This window comes from Meleagris gallopavo, chromosome 7 (genome assembly GCF_905368555.1).
Source record: "Meleagris gallopavo chromosome 7, MGAL_WU_HG_1.1, whole genome shotgun sequence".
NCBI lineage: Eukaryota > Metazoa > Chordata > Aves > Galliformes > Phasianidae > Meleagris > Meleagris gallopavo.
In genome coordinates, this window is record NC_139410.1 from 31507898 (window position 1) to 31526430 (window position 18533).

Below are 18533 nucleotides of genomic sequence, written 5' to 3' on the forward strand. Positions count from 1 at the left end.
TTTTAAGGCTTATCTTCTCTAAAACAACTTTCTCTATCATGTAAATGTCTTTCTATCTCCTGAATGTAGTTTTATATCTCATTTGTAATCTCCTCTTCGAGTCAAATGACTTGATGTGTCCAGCTAGCCATTTTCCTTCTCAATTCCTAATAATCCAGTCTCACTTATTTCTTATGAAACTTCCCTTTTCCTCCAGTCTCACTTCCTTTGCTTTAATTCAGCCTTTTTGGTTTTCTTAAATTTAGAGAGAATTGATTGAGTTTAACACTTTTCTATTTCCTGGATTTCAAGGTGGCTATGGAAAGAGATGCAGATTAATTAAAACCTGAGTATACTCCTGGAATTAAGTGGCAGAAAGGACAGAGTTTATTTGAATCCTATGGAACCCAACCTGCTGGCAAGTACAACCAAGATCCTAACTGAGTTATTGCAGAGCAAGATTGCTAGTGGGCAATGACTAAGAAATGACATATTGGTGCAAAGACAACCATGCGCAGGCTAGTGACAGTCAGATAGTAACTGGGTAACAGGCAGAACTAAAGGAATGTTTCATCAGAAAACCAACACATGAACACACGTAAGGCAGAAATCTAAGGACTAAGGTGGGAGAACTAAAATGTCTAGACTTGAATGAGTATATCAATATCGTCAGCTTCGGCAAATTTAGAGAAGATAGACAACTAATGGGATGTTGTAAGATTAGTGTATGTTTGCTTGATATCTCATCTTTTAGGTGATGAAATAGGGCTACACGTAAAGAAATGTTAAGGTCAATCAGCTAACTGCATAATACGCTATGTGTAAAAGGCAGAAGCCCTTCAGTCTGGAACTGCAGATACAAACAGGAAAAGGTAGACTCTGGGATTTTGTTATTGACTACCCAATCCAGATAGTTGTACAGCTGTGAAATTGGAAGGAGATTAGAGAAAGTCAGATAATGCAGTAATGAGAGACTCCAGTAATCCCTGCATTTACATTTGTACAACTTCACACCAGGACATGAGGCAGAAATTATTGGTTAAAATCCTCCTTCACAGAGGGGTGGGATAGAGAGCATACCAGAGAAGCTATGCTTGGATTGAGTCTGATCAATACGCTATTTAGTTTAAAAAATACACAAGAAGCATTATCTTAAGTAGTTAAATGCATTAACATTTAAGGGTCACCTTCCCATAGCAATTTCTTATCTGTGTATTAATCTAACAGTAAATTCCTACCACTGCCTGATTTGCTGAAACATTACAACTTGGTCCTTTGCTTGCAGTATTTTGTCTCATTCAGTGTTTCTTCAGTAATTTTTATACAATCTCTCACACAGGTATCCACATCTAATCACAAATTCACATTTGTCTCCCGAAATCTTATCAGTTCTTCATCTGAACTGCAATGTGTAATTCGTTTTCTACTTTATTCTCTATTTAGCTGGCTCTCTCATTAAAGTCATACAAACTAAATATTCCATAAACTTAGCAATTTTCATTAATTTCCAGTCTACCTTTGTTTTAAAACTATATAATCATTTAGTATCGTATTCAATGGTGAATAAATAAGTACCTGTATTTTTCTACTTTCTCAGAGGCATGCAAAATGATTTCTGTGTTATTTTTCTTCTCCTTAGTTCTTTTTAGTTTGTTACATCAAACCCTTCACGTAATTCTTCTCTATATTTTCTATTTTAAGCTTTGCTAATTTAAAATGTTTTGCAAATCATCCTAAAGGCCGTGAGATCAGCTACTCTCTTCCTCTAATGAGTACAGCAGGAACAAAACCATGGACTTAAAATAGCTCCAACTAGTTTAATATGCATCAGCCTGGTTATTCATATCTGTCCCCTGTGATCTAAACATTAAATCAAAGATGTTGAACTCAGATATTAGCACAAACTATTTGCTTTTCCCCATGTATATACACTTGCATTTAAGTTTCTGCCCCTGAGTCTGGGGTTTCCTCATAATCTTTCTCTAAGTCCATCTTACAAATGAAATAGTGATAGAAGATAAGTCTGAAATCAGTTTTTATTATTAATGTTCCTCTATTTTTTAAATTGATAGGACAAGGATATTTTCATAGTTTGTAGAAAAAAATTATTCTATTCTTTGCTAATGTAGCCCTATAAATGTGTCAAATTGTGGACAGTTATATGAAAATTTAATTCAGTATAGCCTAAACCCCATTTTTTTTTTTTCCACTCAATTTAACATGACTTTTCATCATATTAATAGTTCATTGCCTATTTATACACAAACTGTTGGCATCTGAAATAATAACAGTAATGACATTTTCATCTGCCTTATTCTCATAAATTATTTTGGATTTTGGATATGAAATAGTTCCAAGAACAGCTTAATAAAACTGCAGTACAAAACAATGATAAACAGTGAGTGCCACAACTTTTCATACAACAGAATCTAAATAATGATATAACCACGATGTCACATATAGCAGTCTCACACACAGAAACCTTAAGCATTTACTGTGGTAATGAAGTTTCAGGACTAGAGCTGCATAGAGACAGAATAAAGGCTGTCTCTCAATCCCTGACATTTGTCAATTCTGTAGTATTTTTTATAAAAAGAACGTACTGCCTTTTTCTTCAAGAAAATAAACACTGTATTTGTTAGCTTTTAAAAATTTTCAAAAAATGAACTACTCTAGATGAATGCCTGCACAAAGACAGAAGTAATTTATTTCTTCCAGTTGATGGTGAAGTCCCTACCAGCAATACGTGCATTCTATTTGTTACACGTGAATACGTGCAATCTGTTTCATTTGCATATTTCACTTGCCGTCCCTATTAAAGCAATCTGGCACACCAGCCTACTATAAGTAACACTATGTCCTCTAGAGGGGTTGTCAGCAGTTCATGGGAATCACAATAATTCATTTCTGTGAACCATAATTAGCTCTACTGGACCAAAAGTAGTGGAGAGAAGCTGTATTACAGCACATAATTAGAAGTTGAGCTGATTGGGATCCATCCCAATAGATACGCATTCTGTCCATGTTGTGAAAGCAAAGGAGAAAAGAACCATCTAAAAATGCATTACTCTCAAGGCAGGTTGTGGTGCCTCCTTTGGATCAGCTGCACACCAGACCAGGCAGAGAATCCTCCACTGAAACACCCTTCCTCTCCCCTCATCCAGTCCCCAGTCCTGATTAGAGCTACATGTTCCTAGGGGGCTTACCAGTATGAGACTGCAGGAACTATGCAAGACATGAACAAACTAAACAATTTCTTCTTTGATAGCATTTTCAGAACACAGTATTGTGTTCCTCCTTTTTATTTATAAAGCAGAACACAAAATAACATCTACATATATATATACATATATATATATATATTTTACTTTAGGAGTGTATTTCATCAATTGCACATTTTTTTACTCACTTCTCTACAAACATCATGATTCTGTGTGGTTAAATTTACCCTTCATAACAAGGGTGTAGTACAAAGATGTATTTATCTAACTTTGTGAACTAGTTTAATCTAGCCTATAAGTGCAAGGTATTTAGAAAACTTTCCTCCAACACTTTCACTTTAAACTGTAAGTAAAAAGGAAGTGTATTTATATGATATCTTTTTTTATTCCCCTCCAAATTCCCATTAATTTGGTTTACTGGAAAGTGTACATTATTATACCCAAACTTTTAATTACATGTCTCAGATGTGTACTTTTAATTAACAGATGACATTTTCTTTGTTCAATTTTTGTAGTTCAATACAACTGTCATAAACTTTTAAATTTTAATTAAAGCTGCCCCAATCTCTAGCTATATAATGTTCACATAGGAATTTGCCAAACGGCTTAGCAGTAAGTAAACCAAGTGAATAATCCCTGAATTGCCAGTGGGATTTGTTTAACAAATTAACATTTGTGTGCAGATAATGAGGTTCTACAACTTACCACATCCAGCAAAGATTTAGCACAATCACGTTTTGAAAAAAAAAAAACAACAAAAATGAGTAATACTCCATGATTTATTTAATTGGTTATCACTTTCCTATTAAGAATTGGGTAGTGAAGGAGAACAGAATTTACACGTTCAGTGGAACACACCCATTCACCAGACATGCATCTCATATGCTGCAGCATTCTGTTTGTATCAGAAAACAATGACATATTTGCTTTCGTGGTGTATTTGCCTTGAGTTTTGAGGCAGAACCCAACAATGAGGAAACTTCCTGACTCCCAGGGAATCCTCACAGCAGCTGGCTAACTTCAGAAGCTCGTTCCCTATGAAGCTCCCCAGCTAAATATCAGCAGCATGCAGCAGAACCAGTTTCCCTCGAGTCAAGAGATGTGCACAACAGCTTGGATGAGCAAACACCTCGTCAGGAAGTCCAGATATCGTCCCAGGCAAATCAAATTCACAGAGGCGCTTCACGAAGCCCATCGTGGCAGAACTAATAGACAGCAACTGACTCCTTGAAATGGGGAGAGTGGAAATACAGCTGCTAAGTGGTCCCTGTATACCCTTCCCCCTCACCGTCTGTGGCTGCTTTTTCTCACATTGGTGCTAGCCTGAAGGCACATGCTCTGCAGTTCTGCCATGTACATTTATCAACAGGCCCTACACATCCCAAAGGGCATGTGTGTAGAACGGCACTTGTGGATTACTTCCATCAAGGCTATTTGAATTGGAAAATATAAGAAATTGATAAGGGCAATTGGGGTTTCTACAAAAGGGAGATTCAAGCAAGCTGCAGTTATCAGTGGTCATTTATATTGTGGGTACAATTTGGGTAGGCACTTACACAAATATGGATGTTGGAACTTCCAGAGGAAAAAGCATCATCATTTTGAACAAAAAAAAAAAAAAGAAGAAAAAAAAAAGAAGGAATCAGGAAAAACACAATGCAACTTGATTGCAACAGTTTAGTAGCATAGTTTGATGAGCCAATAGTATAGTGGATCAAAAACTTAGAAAGAACTGGTTGGAAAGGCAGTTGCACAAGCAGGAATAACACAGTAAAATAAATTAAAATGATAGTGAGTCAATTTAAAATTATAATTTTGTACTTTCCAAATGCAAAAGAATTCTCTACATAAACAAACAATCAGTATGTTCTGTACCTTTTGCCAATGGACAGGTCAACCAGATAGGACGAAACATTTGAAATCTGAACTTAAGATGCTTCAAGTCTACAAACATGAATGAAAAGCAGAGGATTTCCTAGTAATAAAGAACCTTTATATTCCTACACGTTTCAATGTGCAAGAGTAAAGTAACTTGCCCACTAATGAGCCTCATGAACCTGACTAGGCAGATTAGCTCTGCCTCCAAGGCTGAAATGATGAGAAGTAAGAGAGTGAATGCTGCTTTGTTCTGTATTTCACACCCTCTGTCAAAAGTGTGAATGGCTTGTGCAGCCCTTTCTGCTAAATGTGCGTTGACCCAGTAGCATACTTGGCATGGTGGTTTATCTGACTGGAAAGAAGAAACGGTCATTGCAAAAACACCTGAGGAGTTTATCTGTGTTAAGAGATTTTTAATGCCTTAAAACACCCAGTTTAAGTTTCCTCTGTAAAAAACATAATGGTTTTAGTATAATATGGATTAGATTAAACTCAGACAAGGGGACATCTCATTAACTTGTTAGTTTGTTTCAAGACGACATGATTTATAGTCTGATAAAGGTAAGTAATACAGTCTGATAAGAAATAGAGATTTCTTCCTAATAGAATATTTACAAAGTCCAGGGGCAAGATGTGCAAAGAAGATGAGATGTGGATCAATTTGAAAATGTTATCTGGAATGCTGGATGAAGTCACTTTGATTTAGAAAAACGTATCATCTTTTTTTCCACACCTTCACATGAAAGTTATGGCATGGCTTCAAGGCATGAATTGGAAATGGCAGATGGAAAATCTGGTTAAGTTGAAATATGGTTATTAAAAATTTGATGAAACTTGGGAAGTGAACAGAGCACAGAAGAATAATACTCCTATCAGCAGGAATGGCCCAGTAAGAGCCATCAGAACTTTTGACATCATAAGGATGTGGGAGCAAGGTGCTCCCTGTGCTCAGCAATAGGATCTGTGCCTCTAAGATCCAAGTCTCCATTGCTAATGAGCAGGAATGGCTCTATGCTGGTCTCAGCTGATAAAAGCTGAGCATGTTGTGACTAATCATTGTACAATACACTTCTGATGAAGTTAAAGGCTTGAATTCCCCACACCAGGCAGTTTAACATTGAAATGTGGACTGGAGTGATATTCATGCTGCTCTCCTAATGGCGTTTTTGGCACAGACACATTGTCCTGTTTGAGACCAAGCAGAAATAAGGCTAACTTCCGCACCTCCAGGCTCTCTGTTGCAGGTAGGGCCACGATTTACAAATCAGCAGAAGTATATTGTATAATCTTGATCATATCTCTCACTCACTGGTTATCAAGTCTGCTTCACTAATTATTCCAGCAAGGCAGAGAGATTTCAGAGGTTGGATTTAGTAGGAAAAAAGTATTAAAAATCCAGGTTATATCATAGCTGTGTGAGCACAGCAACTGTGAGCTGTCTAATGAAGAACAAGCTGTTGGAAGTATCTGAGCTCAATGGCTACTGTCAAAAGAAAAGGAAAAATAAAACCCAGAGGTCTCTGCAGGAATCAGGACTGAGCTGAGCGCTGGGAGCTAAGTTACTTGTTGTGCTTGTCACCTCAAGAGTATCAATTAAATGCCAGATATGTAAAGATGAGGGAGTAAACATCCCCTCCAGATGACAGTGAAGTTCTGCACATCATTTAAATCATCCGTGAACATCTTTCATTCACTTGCATGTCCTCACTAAACATACATTGATCTCACTGAACTGATACAAATCTCTGCTTATCATTTGTCTCAGTACTTCCATGAGCTACTGGAAGCAGTTTCAAGTATAATTCAATCAACTTAAAGTAATTCTGATTTTCTACTATTTAGCCATTATTAGTGACATGAACAAAGAAAAACATTAACTCTCAAATACTCAGAGCTGAAAAACCCTTTGTTTAGCACACACATCAGAAAATCAGAATGGGATCCACTGAAGCCAGCATATTAAGTGAAGCTGAATTGCTAAAATATATAAGCTACATTAGTACAGAATTTTAAGAAAAACATTAAGATCTAACCTCATTTTGTCACAGAGACTAAGATACATGATTCTGCATTATAGGGAGTTCTGTTTTAAACAGATCCTATGGCCAGGTGCCTGTACTTTCCTTTGGATGTTGATCACTTCACCACTTCACCACGTAGGGGAATAAGATTCAACTCCGACATCTGACAATCTTCCAAGAAGAGAGCAGTCAGCAAACTTCTCCTTCAGATGTCCTGCTTTCAATCAAGTATTTAAATGTTCTTTGGAATGGAAAATAGAATTTAACTTCTGCTTTCTCACATAGCCCTAAATTTTAGAGTACTTCTTAACACACTTTCCTCCTCTCTAGCCCAAGCAGTATTCAATTGCAGGACACAACCTGGAGCAGTCTATATGTTGGGTACAAATGCCAACTCCTAGATATCCTCGTTTTGACGGTTAGGATAATCTTCCTTAAGATAAGAGATGTGATTTCAAATTCCTTCAAGCAAACAAAGGATTTGAATTCTGATCTACCAAATCTTCCCGAAAATTAGGTGAGCAAAATGCCTACTTTTATTATTCTTTTTAACTCCACTAAGACACGGGGAAAAGATTGAAGTCACATCACACTACTTGAAGGAAACTATGCCCAGTAGCACCTAAAAGTTTAGAGAAAGAATTAAGATAGAGATAGGGCAATGGGTGTGGTGCTTTTCCACACGTGGTTTGACTTTACAGCTCCCTTTTGACACCTCAGTATGTATGTTTTCATTCTCGATAGTTTCATGCTCCTTTTTGTGAGATGTAGTTTGACTTTGCCAAAACACTGAGACCCTTGAGTGAAAAACACTGTTGATAATAAAGTATATGTACAGCATATGCTGCTATATTGCATAGAATTTAAGTACAGACAAAGGAAAGAAGCCACAGAAAAAAAAATATACAAACTAGGAATAGATTCGAACATTTAAATTGAGGCCTATAAGATAATATAAAGCTGCACAGAAATATGTACCAAGGAGAGAGGCTCCACAGGTTCCTCCATTCTGGCAGTAATTGTAGCAGTGGTTGGTTTCACACCTTTCACCTGAGTAACTTGGCCAGCAGTGACATCGCGGATCCCCCTTCTCGTTTATAATGCACTTTCCTCCATTTTCACAGGTCAGTTTGCATGTGTCATCTGCAGCAAGAGCACAGAGAACAATTTGTATTTTATACGAAGCTACTGATCCCTGCCTAAGTGCAAAAATACATAATCACTTTCAAAAAGTAAAAGGTAAACTATCACACGTTGCTAGAAAAAGAAGAACATTTAATAAACCATAAGTCAGCACTGGAAAGGCCATGAAGAGCTGTAGAGGCAATGGGAGCTGTATGCAGGTCTGGAAGCTTGTATCATACCAGGGTATTGTGTATGTCTTCTTGGCTCTGGCTTCATCCAAATAGTGTGACAGGAAAGCTGAGCCCCCAGAGGATATCAGTTAGTAACGGCAGTGTGAATTCCTTTGTGAAACTTTTTTTTTTCTTTTTTTTTTCATAAATTAAAAATAAGATATTTGTTTCATTTCTGCGATTTTGGCAATCTCAGAAAACTTCCCTGTATTATTCTGGTTATCTCAGCCTGAAGGAATTTTCCTTTTTGTAGTTGATTTATTTCTCTTGCTCTTCCAATCTGTTAATATCCTTCTTAATAAACATAATCGGAAATATTTAAAAAGAAGCTGCTCAGCTTTTAAATCATCCTCACAAAATGATGTTTGCATACTAACTTGATACTTCTAAACCATACTTTCTGGTTTATTCTTTTCTTTTACAGAATCATAAATGTTGGAAAAGACCACTAAGATCACAAAGTCCACCCATTAGCCCAATCCCACCATGTCCTTTCACATCCCTCAGTGATGTGGGATGTTTTCTTTAACAATGACATGGACAGTACTTCCCCTACTTCCCTGTTCCAATACATCATCAACTCCTTCTGAGAAGAAATCTTTCCTAACATCCAACGTAAACCTCCACTGGTGCAATTTCAGGCCATTAATTCTTGTCCTCTCTCTGTCACCTGGGAGAAGAGGCCGATCCCCACCTCACCACAACTCCTTTCAGAGAGTTGTAGATAGCAGTAAGGTCTCCCTAAGCCTTCCCTTCCCTAGACTGAACGCCCAATTTTACCTTCTAAGAAAAGACATAGTCTACTGCTTTGCCTTCACTAGGTGCTCATGGCAGCAGTACCACCTCCTTAGCTGTGGGGTGCATGGTAACATACATTCTGATTAGGACAGATTCAATATTTCTATAAAGCTGTTTTGCAATTAGAGTTGTGCCTGTCCTGGAAACACTGAGAAATAAATCACTGTTCATTTGAGTGAACAAGAAATAAAATTGTTCAGTGACACCAACGAGAAATTAATTATAGACCAGCATGTACACAACGCTCACACATCCAAATAACTGTAATCCTGAGCAACAGACAAGAACCTTTGCAGCTCAAAATACACGTTTAGCAAGACTTCTCATCTCACACGTAACAAAACAAAGCTTATAAAGACAGACTGCTGCCAAACTAATACAAAGTCAGAAACACTAAGAATTCTTCAGTAATACATCCACCAATATAGATGTTTTGATGAATTACTTTTTTAGTTATACAAAATATGAGGCAGTCGAGGTATCCATCTGTCCTATATCATCCATTTCTCATTTGAGAGAGATGCAGGTGCCTGAAGACAACGCATCTGAAAGTTCTTGAGGAGAAATGAGTGGCACTGTATTATTTAGGTCTTTACAATACCAGTATGAAATGTCATATTGTCTTCGTTGTTAGGTATCCACCATGGATCTACATCTACTGTAACAAAGCTATTTTGTGCCTAGAACTCTGAAGATGCTTCAGTATTTATTTATTTAGGTGGTTCATTAAATTCTTTGATGTTCCATGAACCATTCTTCAGTTACTCATTACAGAAGTTGTTTAAATGATAATGTGGCATATCTTATTGGCGAAAAGGTCTATTTTTGTTTTGCTTATCTTATCTGTTTTACTTATTAGTCATGAGTTTATAGAGCAGAACTGAATAAAAACTGAATAACACTAAAGTACAGACAACTGCTCATTTTTAGGAATTTGATAGTATATTAAAAATACCGATTTCTTTTCTAGAACAATTCTGCACATTTAAGATACAAAATTAAAAAAAAAAATTGAATTCTGATAGACACGATGAATTCAACAGAAAAAAAAATCACAACACATATTTATAACTACAAAACATGAAATACAAACTTTAAAATTACCCTAAATATAACAAGAAATACATCTCTTCATACTGTCGGAAAAAAAATACTGAACCAAAAATTGCCCACAGTAAAGATTATCTAAACCAACTGCCTTTAAAATGACGAGGATGCTTACATCTTACAGATTCTAAATGCAATACATGTTATATCTTTACAAAATAATCAGTTAAGGTTGACCTGAAAGCTGAAAGGATTGTAATATTTTCCAGCATAACAAGATTAGTAAAACTGGGTGCTGATTTTGTCCTCGATCCAAGAATTTAAATAAAAATCTCATACAAAACTAATAAAAGTTACTACAACAATTTCAGATTTTACACAAACTAAAAACTAGGACTGAAAGGTAATAAATAAGTCAATTTACAAATACTATGTTAGACTTAAACAGTACAGGAGTTTTCATGCTGCTTTTTTTCTTTGTCTGCAAGTACTTAAAAGAATCAAATTACTCTAGATAATTCACATCAGGGGAGTCCAAGAGGGGATCAGATGCCGTTGTATGGGAGACAGGAACAACATGTGCCCATAAGAGAAGACAGGAAAAACAGTAAATACAGGAGAGATACACCAAAGAATTGTTACAAAAGGCTGAATACATCTAATCTGAGTTAGTGAATAAAGGCTTCAGAGAAAAAAAAAAAAAAAAGAGTTGGGAACATGTCTACTAATATTCAGTGCTGGAACAAAGAGAAATAAAATTGAGATAGAAAATAAATAAAAACAAAAAATAAAATGGAGTCATAGATAATTGGAACTTGGACTCAAAGACCTTGCAGATGCTCTTTTCTTTTCAGAAACATCAGGTGTAAATAATTTCACTTGTTGTGAAGTCTGCTCCAAAAGTAATGCCTCTTATTTTATAATGTTGGTCCACATCATCAGAGGTGAACATTAGTGGTATGGCAATAGGGGCTGAACCTAACCACCAATTATCTATTAAATTTATTGCTATTCCATAGATGGTAGCAGAGGGGCTGATGAACAATTTATGAACAACATTCACTGGAACATGAACAGTTTCCCTTTCCACAGTGGAAAATACTATTTCAAGGGGCACAAAGGTTCTTGCTTATCCTAAAGAAAATTATGTAGGTCATACTTAATAGAACTGAATGCATCTATTAAGGAATGAGTATGGAGTTCTAATGGTATGGAAATGTTGTATACATTTCACTGTCCCCCTGATGAAGGGCTCCTGCTTCTGCCACTTTTCCATCTGCCGAAGTTTTCAGAACAAGCTGTAAACTTCAAATTTTGTCTGAATGCAATAAGAAAGACCTTGATTTCCCTTTTTTTTTTTTTTTTTCTCCTTTAAAATATCCATTTGCTTTACAATCCTCAGTGGAAGAGAAGGGCTAATAAAAGGATGCATGGTGAGAAGAAACCAACACTGCAGCAATTCAACACATTTTCTTCAGTTCTAGGATATATCAGTCTCCATATAATAACTTACTATAAATACAGAAGATACTGCTGTAATAATTTTTTTTTTTTCCTTTTCTTTCTTCAAACCAAAAGCAGCTTTCTGTGTTGGAACGCTATTCTATTTAATATCTAAAAAAACCCCAAAACAACCAACAACCTGAAAGCAAGACAGAAATCAAGATGATAGTAGAGATTGAAGTGCCAATAGCTTTTGCTAGTACAGCTCTCTGAGGTACAATTTGTGGGCGAAATAAAAGGCACAGGGGGATTAACCTCTACACATCCCCAGGCAGAGCACCTGGCTTCCTGTGGTCTGTGCATGCAGAGGGCAAGTTCTCACAGAAATGTGCAGAAGAAAACACCGCAGTAAATGAAATATTTCATGTCTGTTCAGTAGCAACGCCAGATCTGGGTGTTTGTGATAATTCTCAGGCTCTTCTTCCAGCCAAGAAATCACAAATATTCCCTTCTAAAAATGAGAGTTGACAGGTTTCCACTCCCAAAACACTGGACTCCTGGAAGTGTTCCATTACTTTTGTTCATTCGGCTGTGATACACACTGACTTCCTCCAGTGCAAATCTCTGCATTTCCAATCCCTACACTATTAGCTTCACAACTCTACAGGCATTAGATACAATGAACCTAGTGGATGCAAATCAAGTGGTCTCACTTAGCAATATGAAGAGGTACTCTACCCATTTCAAAACTGCTCCTAAATTGAAGAAGTCAGGCCTACTGCAGTCATGAAATAAATCACAGAAAAAAAAACACATTAGGCTCTGTCAGTCATAATCAGCAAGGGAGAAAAAAGATGAAAACTTATCTGAGAAGACACAGGAAATTGCTCTCATTTTATTATATAACCATTCTGAATGATACAACACGCATATGTTGTAAAATCTCTAATTTGAGAGAGCCAAATAAAACTCAAAAACTCTTGTTTTTCATGAATTTAAGAAATGCTGGTAAAGCAGCTGTCTAGAGCAACCTGGATTTAGTCTTACAGAAAGTCACTGAGGATTCAAAAATTAGAATTCCTCACATAGTATTTATGAAGAAAAATCAATTCAACGGATCAAGTTATTTACAGAATGACAATTCTATTATACAGAATTTCAAGAGTTACCTCAATTTCCTTTTATTAAAAAAAAAAAAATCAACAATCCAAAGACCAGAATCTGAGTCAACTTACAGTTGACATACAGTCACAAGAAAAAGAACAAGAGACCTGAAGTTGTAAGGCAGTTGGTTTTGATGATCTTTCTAAGTGCTTTCCAAGTGAACTATTCTAATTCTGTGAGTGAGACTACCTCCCAGTGACCACCTTAAGGCAGACTTAACAGTAAGAAATTGTAGAAAGTAGAATATTTTTGAACACATTAAATTATAATGTACATAAATGATTGTGACGCACTTAGTACATTTACAACATTGAGATCAAACCAATCATAAAAACAAGCAGTTCATGAGTTAAAGCGTTTCACAGATACACACTCAGATTAAAATGTGGATTTCACAATTTCAAGGACCAACCAGCTGACTACTGAAATCTACAGAAATCTTTAAACTGACTTTTAGGGAGATTTTATTGCAGATTAACAAGAATATCACTACATAATCTTTCCTAATGTAATCGCCCAAAATATAAGGATTTTATAGTCATGTGAGGCAGGAATGGTCGTTTTGCATTTCTGACATTCTTCACTTTGCCAAAAATGTTATGAGACAATCAAGACAACATAATGGAACATTTAAATAAATTGAGTGCATGTAGTTTGGCATGTTTTGTATACATTTTCTAGTTTTTAAATGAGAAAAGGGAAGACTATGGCTCCCATTTTTTATTCCATAAATTCCTAAAGGAAAAGAACCTTTTTAGAACTTGATTTCAAACAAGAAAAGACATTCACTGATAACTCGCATAATGTCTCTTGTTTGGAGGCTATTAGTGGACTCTTAACACCAAATACATTGTCAACCTACCATAAACAACATGGTGCTTGAGATCTTTTCAAAGAATTTGCCCATTCCTTGAAGCCTAAGTAGAACGTCAGCCTGAAACATCGACTTCATACTTCTTTGTGAATGTCAAAGTACTGCACATACAAACACAATTTTCAGTACCTACCTAAGAGACTCTGATCTATGCATGTTCCATTAACTAATGATTTTCCTTCTGGACAAGCACATGATGCACCAGAAGGGTTGAGTAAACAAATGAAATCACATGTCAGGTCCAAGCATGGATTAGGCACTGTTTGAGAAAAGAAAATATTAAAAAAGGTTCTTTTTTTAAAAAAAAAAAATATATATATATATTTATTTATTTATTTTAAATTATGCTATCTTACAGAACTAGGACAAAAAAATATATATATATCACAAAATTCTGATTCAATTCCAATTTTCAGAATATCAACAGCACGAAGTCAGTCAGCACTCATTCAAATGGCAGTGCCATATTCATACCACAATAGAACTGACTCCAGTAAAAACAAATGAATTAGTAATATTCAATAAAAAAATTCATTTTATTTTGACAAGAGGTATTTTTTATTCAGATCTCTTTTTTATTATTTCGTTTGCACTGCAGGAATGCAATGTAGTCATTTGTCCAATACCATTTCAAGTGAAAGAAAAATGCATCAGAATTCGAATTATAATTATATAATGAAACATAACTAAATCTATTTTTACTTTGTAGAATCAAGTTTTGTTTTACATTTCTACAGTTGATGGATACTTTTATTATTTTTCTTTTTCTGAGATGAACTTGCAAAAACACTCAGTGTTAAGTAATTATGCTTACTCACAGTCCATTTGTTTGTAGCGATGAAAGATCAAGGCACTTTTTGCTTTATCAACATCGACACTTAGGTATTCTACAAGGCTCCTGCCAAATTTATGTACTCTAAATGCACCATTTTTAGGACCTGCTCCATATATGTAATCCTCAAAAATGTCAATTCTATGGGGATGCAGTAAACCTTAAATAAAAATGAACAATTAACACAAATATTCATATTCAAATAGCAAACAAATTAATTTTAATAACAACTTCAATTGCACTGCTATTACAAGCTAAAAAGCATTATTTTTCAGGCAGCAGTCTGTACCCACAAAGATTGTGTTTTAAAAAGGAATCTTCTTAAAAGAAATTCTTCCCATTTTACAAGCAAATAAAATCTCTTTGATTCAGTCTCTGAAACTGGTTGAATATAGAGAAGCAGGGAAACTGTAAAGGAAGAGTGAGCTATTTAGAACATATTCAACTGCAATACTAACTGGAAGAACATGACAAGGAAAAAAAAAAAACAAAATATTTTGCTTTACAAAGGAAAAATTCTCGTATTTCTTAAAATTGTTCATTATTAAAGTGTCAGAAATACTGCTTTTTACATTACATATATAGATATTTCATAATGATGGTAAATTCATGCAAAACAAAAACCACAAAGCCTCTACTAATTCTTTTTTAGCTTTTTAACAGCTAAAACAAAACACTCTGGTGAATTCCAGACCACTGGTTAAAACACTAATGGCCAGATGTGGTTATCATCCCAACGAGATTCCACTACTAACTGCCCACTAAGCATTCCCTTAAAGTAGATTACTTTCACATTTTGAAATTATTCATTGTTCTGCTCTTTTCTACTCAAATTTTCATAAAATAACGTTGCATGTATGACCAAATTATTTAAAAGACAACATGTAAACCTCTGAGAACAGTTTGCATAATCAGAATCTCTTTTCTTCTGAAAAAATTTTCCAAACTGACATTCTTTCAGTAGTATTCTGAACTGAGCTGAAGGACAAATCCATTGTTTTTCCCTGAATTGACTCTTGTTTCTGATCTATATAATCTTTACATTTCCTATGCAATGAATTCAGTTCTAAATTCTAATCTAGCAAGATCCTTGTTTTTCTATGTAAGTTCATTTAGTCCATATATATATATTTACTCACAATGGTATTTAATAATAGCCAAGCTAGTAATTACATAACTCTTGTTAATTTACACATATCATTTAATAGCTATTCTTATAGTTATTCCTTTAAAGATTATTTATAAAATTAAATATTTATTTGTTCCAATATCAAAAGTATTGCCTAAAAAAGCCATGGTTATAAGTTCTTAATTTTGAATGCTTTCAGCTTTCATAGCTTCTACATCTAGTAAAATTGCTGGAAACCACTTCATACCTTGTTTAGTACTCACAGACACAACTGAATCAGAACCATCAAACAGAACACTGCCAATGACAGACAATTCAAAATCAGCCCAGAACAAACGCTGACTAAACTGATCAACCACAAGACCTACAAAGAAAAAAAAAAAAAAGTTTAAATGAGATATGAGATATATATAGTTTGAGAAAATTGTTAAGTAGCAATACATTTTTCTATCATTCATATTCTGATGAAAATGAGACAACAAAAAGACATGCCTGCAGACCAAAGTGAAGAAAATAATAATAATAAAAAATCTACAGCTTAAATCTTCCTCTTATTTCAACCCATTTATTTTACTTTCTTTAAGCTACTCCTCATAGGCGAGTACCTTTTCAAACCATTATCCTCTGCAGGTAGGAATACATACCAAGTGAGACTATAAATGTAGGATTGAATCCTGCAATTTTCTCTACCAACAAAAAAATTAATTATGTCAGTAGATTTCATTTTGACTACACAGCCTCTAGGCAGTAGCTAAATAGTTAAATCATGCAGTCTTTGTTTCACCAGGGGATGCTTAAATGATTAATATGCCATTTTAAGTCATGTCAGAAGCTTCCGCCTGTAACAATATTTGAACCATAAAATAATTTAATTCTGAGCTTCTGAAGTTGTAGTGTATTTTTAATAAGAATGGGAAAAAGTATTTTTCTTCCTACTTATGCAAGTCAGAAAAAATACATCAAAATAAATTATACATAACAGCAAAATTTCTCCTCTTAAGGTCATAAATGAATCAGCTACACATAGATCAGAGGATGTGGAAGAATTCTGACACACAGACCAGTGCAATTAGTTTCTATTTGCAGCTCTGCTTAAAAAAAAAACAAAAAAAAAAACCACCAAAACCACTAACAAACAGAAAAGCAGTCCAGCACAAATCTTATAAAATTCAAAATTTAAGGCTAAAAAAATTGAGGTTGGATTGCTTTCAGTGACAAAGGAATTGGTACCTGCCTCTCCAGGACATAACCATGGCAATCAAATACAAGTGTAATTAGTGACAAAAAAAATCCAATAGAACTTAAACAAACATGTTTATCTGACACATTCACAGTGTTTTATGTAAGTGCAAAGAGCAGGCAACAATACTGATAAGCAAAATTCTGATCTCTTCCAGTGTTAATCATCACAAGTGGCTGACTTATTACTAACTGTACACTACTGTGCTTCATATGTGCCCAAAAAGGATCATAAGCTTCCTCTCCTAGAGATTTCTTTATCCCATACATCCTACTTTCCTATATTTCAATCTAATCATGATATTAAAAAAAAAAAAAAGGATATTCACTTTGTCGTGTGAGTGCAATTTGTGCATGCATAAGCTCGCCTTAGTAAGGATCTCATTCTGTTAAAACATACCTACTTGTTGCAGTGACAGTGGCAACTTCTAACTGAGACACTAAGATACTCAGCATACTCTTGAAAGAAGCCAATGTTTCAATAGATATGCATAGCAAAGTTGGACAAACCTTAATTTGCAATGCAATAATAACAAATATTATCTCTGTAAGCCTGAATAAAAATCAAATATTGCATGAAAAAAATGGGTCACAAATACATCATTTGAGGTTTCAAGATAGGATGCTGAAAGTCAAGAGAGACACATTTCATTCCGAGTTTACCATTTCCTTTGTCATAAAAATTACTTTTATCCTGACAGTGGAGCCTTAATGCCAATTCACAAGATCTCAACACACACTGTCAAGCTTCAAAACAGTTCTGCAAAATACTGAGATAATTAAGTTGCCGTTTCTTTCAAAACCTAAAATCTTGTGTTTTTTTTAGTTTTTAAATTATTTTGAAGAGTATTCAGGAAATTAACCATAATAGGCTGCAAGACTTCATATGCTTTCTTAGAAAACTTTTTCCATCATTAATTGATGTGCCCTTAATTGATTTTGCTTGTTAAGTGTTACTGAACAAATCATTTATTTTTTTAAACTGATTTTACGTAATGCTTTGTTATGGCTTTTTAAACTTGTGGAAGTTTAAGTAATTTGTATTAAATTGAATCATATGAAAACATAACTGAAAATTTTTATTATCACCTGCACATGGGTCACATACACATACTGCTAACATGGAAACAAGAATTCAGTCAACAAACCCACAAAGAGTTAAGAAATGCCATGTAATCCAGAAAAAGTGATAACTTGCATACCTGTGGGCCTCTGTAAATTTTTTTGAACCAATATCCTTCTCAATGTACCATCCATAGATGATTCCTCTATGTGGGAACGATCCCCAATAACTGTCCAGTACATCATCCTAAAAGCATTACACATAAATATATATATACACACACACATATACACATACTGAACCTCAAAACACTCAAAGATATTAAATTATTGTGAGCAACCTACCTGAAGTATAGGAAATAGCATACCCTGATTTACATGCATGCAAATAGAGAATGAGGTTAAGTAAATGTCTTGGAAAAGTTAAGATATTTATAGACTTTTTTCTCTTAATTTGAATTATTGTTTGAATTACAAAAACAGAGTAACGT

General features: G+C 34.8%; 1 protein-coding gene across 5 annotated transcripts in view; it reads right to left on the minus strand.

Annotated features, from left to right (window-relative positions):
- Positions 1-18533, minus strand: part of LRP1B (LDL receptor related protein 1B) — a 588907-nt gene that overhangs the window by 26287 nt on the left and 544087 nt on the right. For all 5 annotated transcript variants that reach the window (XM_085227675.1, XM_085227679.1, XM_085227677.1 and 2 more), the window contains exons 79-83: positions 18183-18289; positions 15989-16105; positions 14599-14772; positions 13914-14039; positions 8078-8242 (exon numbers count right to left, since the gene is read on the minus strand). In XM_085227675.1, the coding sequence (XP_085083801.1) occupies positions 8078-8242; positions 13914-14039; positions 14599-14772; positions 15989-16105; positions 18183-18289 (689 nt within the window). The remainder of the gene's footprint in view (positions 1-8077; positions 8243-13913; positions 14040-14598; positions 14773-15988; positions 16106-18182; positions 18290-18533) is intronic.